The sequence below is a fragment of the Lolium perenne genome, chromosome 3, assembly GCF_019359855.2.
Source record: "Lolium perenne isolate Kyuss_39 chromosome 3, Kyuss_2.0, whole genome shotgun sequence".
Classification (NCBI taxonomy): Eukaryota; Viridiplantae; Streptophyta; class Magnoliopsida; order Poales; family Poaceae; genus Lolium; species Lolium perenne.
Window position 1 is genome coordinate 90,729,732 of NC_067246.2, and position 6,396 is coordinate 90,736,127.

The 6,396-nt window shown below is 45.1% G+C and overlaps 1 protein-coding gene across 1 annotated transcript; it reads right to left on the reverse strand.

Moving 5' to 3' along the window:
* Window positions 1-2,005: 2,005 nt before the first annotated feature.
* Window positions 2,006-5,039, reverse strand: LOC127321548 (GDSL esterase/lipase At5g45920-like). The gene is made up of 5 exons (XM_051350575.2): window positions 4,813-5,039; window positions 4,521-4,745; window positions 4,360-4,427; window positions 3,555-3,722; window positions 2,006-2,369 (listed from the first exon to the last, which is right to left on the reverse strand). The coding sequence occupies exons 1-5, from the start codon at window positions 4,909-4,911 to the stop codon at window positions 2,210-2,212; spliced, it is 720 nt and encodes a 239-aa protein (XP_051206535.1). The 5' UTR covers window positions 4,912-5,039; the 3' UTR covers window positions 2,006-2,209.
* Between the last annotated feature and the right edge of the window lie 1,357 nt (window positions 5,040-6,396).

The window sequence follows — 6,396 nt, forward strand, 5'->3', positions numbered from 1 at the left end:
AATTTGGAGAAAAATTATTGAATACAAGTATGATACTCTACCTAGTGTTCTCTGGGTTAACGATAATAATGCCTCTCCCTTCTGGAAAGGTATTATTTGGGTTGCACCATCAGTTAGAACTGGTTTTCGGTGGCAAGTTGGTAATGGAGAAAATGTGCTTTTTTGGCTGGATACATGGATATCTGATCACTCTTTGGCCACTATGTTCTGGGATCTTTTTCAAGTTTGCAATGAGCAGTCAGTTACCATTGCAGAGGTGATGGTTGATAATGAAATTTGTTTGACTTTCCATTGTTGTTTTAATGACTCAATGATGCTGCGTTGGTATGAGCTATGTGATTTGTTGTCGAAAATCTCTCGTTCGGAGTCTTTGGATAAACCTATCTGGCGCCTTGAGGCTAATGGTTCTTACTCTGTTAAATCTTTTTATCGATGGGTTAATGATGATGGGGTTAAAGTACCACATCTTGCTGCGATCTGGAAGGTACAGGTCTCAGGACGTGTACATGTGTTCTTGTGGCTTTTGTTACAAAATCGTATCCTGACAAGGGATAATCTTGCAAAACGTCGTCCTGTGACTGACCAAACTTGCCTGTTTTGTTCTGAGGTTGAATCGGTTCATCATTTGTTCTTCGATTGTGTTGTTTCCAATTTGATTTGGAAGATGATTGGGTGTGTATTTCCTGGTAGTCATATTAGTAGCATTGATGCGTTGTTTCTGCTTGGTTGTCTGGTGATCCTATTTGCAATATTGTGGCCACTGCTTTCCTAGTTTTCTTATAGAAGACCCGCAATGAAATGTGTTTTCAAGGAAAGAAATGTTTGAGCATGCTAGTGGTCTGGGATCGTGCGACTTCTACCCTGAGAAGATGGCGGCCAATCTACAAAGAATCGAGATCTCGGTTGCTAGATATGAATCTTCAGTTGCTGGATATCAAAAGAGCGGAATTACTGCGGATTGCCTGGACGACTTGAAGTCAGATGCAGAGCGGGAGCGTTTCTTCATTGAAAATACAAACTGGTACTCTCCAGTTTGATGGTAATCTGGCAAAATGTGTATACCCCTTTGCATACGGTTTATGGGAACAAAAAGTACCTGTTTTAAAGTAGTGCAGGAACATAGCTAGGGCTGCAAAAATACTTGATGTAACCCTCGCATGCTACTCTGTTATCCCCTGCTTCATTTTCAATAAAATGGAGCTGGGGGGGTTTCGGCTCCCTTGTTTTTCTAAAAAAAAATGACTTTATGTTGCTACCTTATATTCTGGCTGATCTAATGCTTCCTTCCCTTGTATGTTGAAGACTGTGATTTCGGCACTCTAACAACCGCATGAGTACCATCGATAGCATCAATACAATCTTGTCAAGCCACAAAAAGAAATTCATGTTTCTGACCATAGTAATAATTTGATGAAAAGAAACGAGAGAATTGGTGCTCACCCTGGAATATGGACGCCATCTATATTTTTTAAATCTTGGGAGGTGTGCGACTAGTTGGTGGTTTGATCATATCTTCTCCGAGCTCTCCAACTACATAGCAGACTTTTTCAAAATAACGAGAAATAATTTTCATTTATCTCCTGAATATGATATGGATCACTTTAAACCTATGTTTATGACCCACGACATGAAGAAACATGGCAACTTTATCTTCCATAGAGGTTTGGATGCTATCTTCTACAATCTTCTCCCCATGAATGTTTTGAAAAGTGTATAAAAAGGGGCTCTTTTCATTCAAAGCATTGGGAAAAACTCTACATCATTGGAGTTGTAGATGTAGTTCAGATTTGTGCAATATATCGAACGGGCAGGAGATAGGTTGAAACACTTGTAGCATTTGTGCAATATAGTACTGTCAATGTCGTGCACAAACTCGGCTGAATAACAGCAAAAATCACGCAGCGTCATATATGAGAATCGGGAACATGCCTGAACATATATGGTTTAGGAGCAGCTAAGGGTGAGAAACGCAACAGAAATCAGAGCTTCACTGCACCTTACGAAATGTACAGGAAAAACCAGAAACTACCGTTTATTTCAACTGTCTTTTTCGCTTGCAAACCGTAGAATGGCATGATCATTTCTTACGGAATACATGGAAAATAAACCACTTCTTCTAAACAAGTCCCGCACATGGCATAAGGTGTCCCAGTGTTCAAACCAAGCAAAACTTGTCTTTCTGACTAATCAAGCCATGCAGATACCTTGTTCAAATTTCAAATGCTTTCAATGGGTCCTTGGGGTCGATTTGATGGTAGAGAGGGAGGTCCGACCGGAGACTCTGCTGGCTGAAGCCAATGCTTCCCAGCGTCTTGAGCACCTCGTCGAACAGAATCTTGTTTCCAAACGGGGTGAAATGAAGTCCGTCACTGCATGATGTAATAATAAGGTTATCTGCTGCTTATGGTCAGGAAGATACACCATGATACACTGCAATGCTTTGGCAAAATACTCTGTAATTAAATCCTCGATTAAAAAAAACATGAGGACATAAAGAGCGCCATATTATGTATAAGCCAATTGATGATCGACTATCAAATCAGTGGATGAAGAACAAACTGGGAGATGATTACATAGTATCTGGGAACATCTACTACAGAATCTTCCCTTTTGGGGGAGTCGAAATTTTCTGTGTGTTCAAGCAGAAAATGAAAAACCTTCAACTTTTAACATAGGACAAAAGGGGTAGTATATACTTTGCTTTATTTGTAAATGCAGGTTTTTATCGGAAATTTCAAATGTTACAAAACAGAGTCACAGTGTAGAATATTAAGTGAAACTGTAGTATATACTTTGCTCTATTTGTAAATGCAGGTCTTTATTGGAAATTGCAAATGTTAAAAACTAGAGTCACATTGTAGAATGTCAAGTGAAATTTATGTGGCTCAATAATCATTGTTTTCACAGTGAGCCAGGTGATACTTGACGCAAATTATCAACTGATTCTCAGGTTGGGTTGTCAGATGCGGGTTACCAGTTTTCTTTTACTGCATAAGAATGCCAAGCATAACCAAGAACAACATTACACTGCAAAGCTTAAAAGCACTACAGGTTGACTCCATCGGATTCTCATAACTATGATTCTTCATTTTACTAAGAATGCCATGGATAACCAAGAACAACATAACATTGCAAAGTTTTAAGGCATTACTGAGTGTCTGCATCAAATTCACATGATTCCAATCCTTTATTTTACTACGAATTATTCTTCGGATAGTTTTAAATGGTAGTTTTTCAACGATAGTTTTGAGCAACAGTAAATAAGGAGACATCCAGCTCGAATATTTATATCCAGCCTTTTCTTTGGGTAGTCTCCAACAGTGCTTCTCAAGCAAGAACCAGACATAAAAATAACTGGACACAGACCAGATTTCAAGCAATCAGTGTAAATCCCGAGTAACAGTCTGTCTCAGAATTGCCACCGGTTGATTTCTCTTCATCAGCCACTTCCAATTATTAAGCTCTATTTATCTTAGCCTAGGAGGTAGAAGATTTCTAAAAGTTATAACATATTTGCATGATCGTAATTTGCTCACGGAGAAAAAAATTCCTACCATAGTGCAGATGTCTGCCAATCAGGAAATTTCTGCATCTGTGTCCAGATGTCTATAACTGGGTAATCCAATTCTTTGGCAACAGCTATGCATGCCTGTGCATAAGTGCCAGCAGCTTCATTTGTTCTTTCAGGCTGTCTTGAAGGATCATTATCTCCATATTTGTGTCTGCATGGAAAGATATAGAATAAGTGTGGCTTGCTCATGAATCTGCTTTGCTAAAAGCCATAATTACTAAAAAAAATTGAGGGATAATTTTTAATATTTGCTTCAAAGGAATCTTCAGCCCGATCACAGGCCACCAAGTGGCAAGTGGATATACATAGAGCCCTATATAATACACTCCCACGGGTATTGAAATGTGCATCATTTTGAGTCGGAACCGAATCAACTTATAAGGAACTCCACCTCATGGACTCATAAAAAAGATTCCAGTAGGTCAAATACTAAACACACCCTCGATACATTTTGTAAGTTCAGCCCAATTTCTTAACATTCCGATTGAGATTGACAGGTTTGCTTGACACAATTCACTGTATAAAACAAAAACCATTTTCAGCAGTTTCCCTGTTTTATTCATCACAATTATCAGGGATACAATGAATGAATTGATGATGTTAAATATATTGTTCTAAAGATACATGTCAGTACTACATTACTGACCTGCATCACGAATGTCATTTTGCTAAAGGAAACCAATAAGATATCTAGTGGATCTTATTCCGTTGAACTGACATCTGACCATTCACCATAAATAAAGCAAAACGAAGTTGATATATCTGCAGGGTGAGTGGGCTATTGTTACCGGATCCTCGCGGGCTCGTAGATTGGTGGAGGGGTGATGAGTATGATAGCAGCAGAGGGCCACATATTCTGCAAAACCAAGACAACCACATACGAGTAACTGAAGAAGCGAGCAGATTAGCAGCATTCCTTGCTCCAGGACCAGGACAGTATGGCAGCAACCTTGAAGTGGGCGCAGATCGCGCGGAGGTTGTCCTGGTACTCCGCCAGCGGCACGTGCTGGTGCCCCTGCGACCGATCGGGCAGGTTGGCGTCGTTGGCGCCGAAGAACACCGTGAGGGCCGCCGGGTCCGCGCCCCCGGCGGCCGCACCCTCCATGGCCCTATCCAGCACCTTCAGCGCCCACCGCGTGTTGTACCCGTCGAACCCGCGCAGCACCACGTCCGCCTAACCAGCACAAAATCCGATGTCACTTCTATACGCAGCAGCTAGCGGCGGCGCAGACGGAGAGTACCTGGCGGGCGAAGTGGTCGGCGAGGGCGGCGCCCCAGCCGCCGGTGGCGAAGGACTGCTCGGTGATGGAGTCGCCGAAGAGCACCAGCCGCGGCCGCATCTTCTCTCCCGCACCTCGACCACGGATCGGCCGCTGGAGTTGGCTGGTTACCTCGGAGATGAGATCACGGCAACTTCACGAGCAACTCACTTCTGCCCTGTGCTAGTACGTGTCGTGCAGGAGCCGGAGTCTTTTTTTATTATTATTGACATGACCAGTCACCAGCTGGAGGTCGCAGACCTGCATCTGCATTTCTTTTTTTTTTTTGACCGGAACGCAGACCTGCATTTCTATTCGGGTGAGACGCCGCATATCGGCCCATGTAACAATTTGAGCCGATATTCGGATTTTCGCTGTTTTTTTAGACAGGTTAGACACCGCATCGGTGGTCTAGCTTGAATTTATTTTCAGGTCGCAGCCCAAAATTGGTTTCGGCCGTTATATATCCCATTGGAGATCTCGTGCGGGTGAAACCCCATCCACCCCGCCGCTGCTTCCGCTCCCGCCGACGAGAAATCCGCCGCGCGCATTCGAGACTCCGGTGAGCAATCAGGCAGATCCCCTTCCTCCCGCGCGAGCCAACGTCATGGTGTCCGGCGGAGGTCGAGGAGGCCGCAACGGAGGGAGAGTGGGTGGCACCAAATCCCCTTCCTCCCGCGTCCGCGAGCTGTCCGCCGCCGAGGAGCACGAGTGGCAGCATCGGGCCTCCGCCGCCGCACGCATTCGTGGCTCCTACCGCTACCTCCGGCAGGGTCTGCAAGCCACCGCGCTCATTCAAGTGGTGTGAATCGCGTTTCTACCGGGATATACAGTGATGGGGATGTGCCCAAGGGGGTCCTCCATTGGGCTCACTCGCCGGAAGGAAGAAAAGCCAGGAGGGTCCAGTCGCTCGGGTGACTGGTCTTAAACCTTGGGCGACTAGGATTATACCCTTAAGACAGGCGACTGACCCACAAGCCCATGCGACTAAAGACGATTGAAGACTTGGGTGCGGGACAAAGGATCCCGGCCTTATAGCGATCAGTTATACTCGATCTTATCTCCATATAACCCTAGATCGGGGGTGCCATATAAATCCCCGGCCTAAACCCTAGAAGGGATCCGATCTCAACTCCATAGCTCTTAGTCGCCACGCCGACTGAGACCCCCCATTGTAAACATTATCAAAGCAATACAATCTAGCAGGACGTAGGCCTTTTACTCCTCCGAAGAGGCTGAACCTGGGTAAAACCCGTGTCCCTGTGTACCTCGATATGCAGATGGCTACGTCTCCCTTGCCCCGCGTCAGTGAAGTGCTACACCCTGTAGTACCAACCGTGGTTACATCCACAACATGCAGCCCTCGAGCTCCCGCGGCTCGACGTCGCGCTCCACCGATCCGTCGTCATGCCGCCTCAGCTTCAACGAGGCGTCGAGCTTGAGCGCATCGCCCACGGTGTCGCGATTTGACCCGGGCGACTACGCGTAGGACGAAGACATTCCGATGCTTGCCGCCAAGCTCGAGCACGTTGCCCCGCGCTGATGGCCGGCGATTTCGTCCCTGAC

Bases quoted from the DNA above. Each gene is read 5' to 3' on its own strand.
- LOC127321548 (XM_051350575.2), bottom strand. From the start codon at position 4,911: ATGCGGCCGCGGCTGGTGCTCTTCGGCGACTCCATCACCGAGCAGTCC. The intron at 4,746-4,812 runs GTACTCTCCGTC...TGTGCTGGTTAG, and splicing joins CCGACCACTTCGCCCGCCAG to GCGGACGTGGTGCTGCGCGG. The intron at 2,370-3,554 runs GTAGGAATTTTT...TACATCATGCAG, and splicing joins TGGCAGACATCTGCACTATG to TGACGGACTTCATTTCACCC.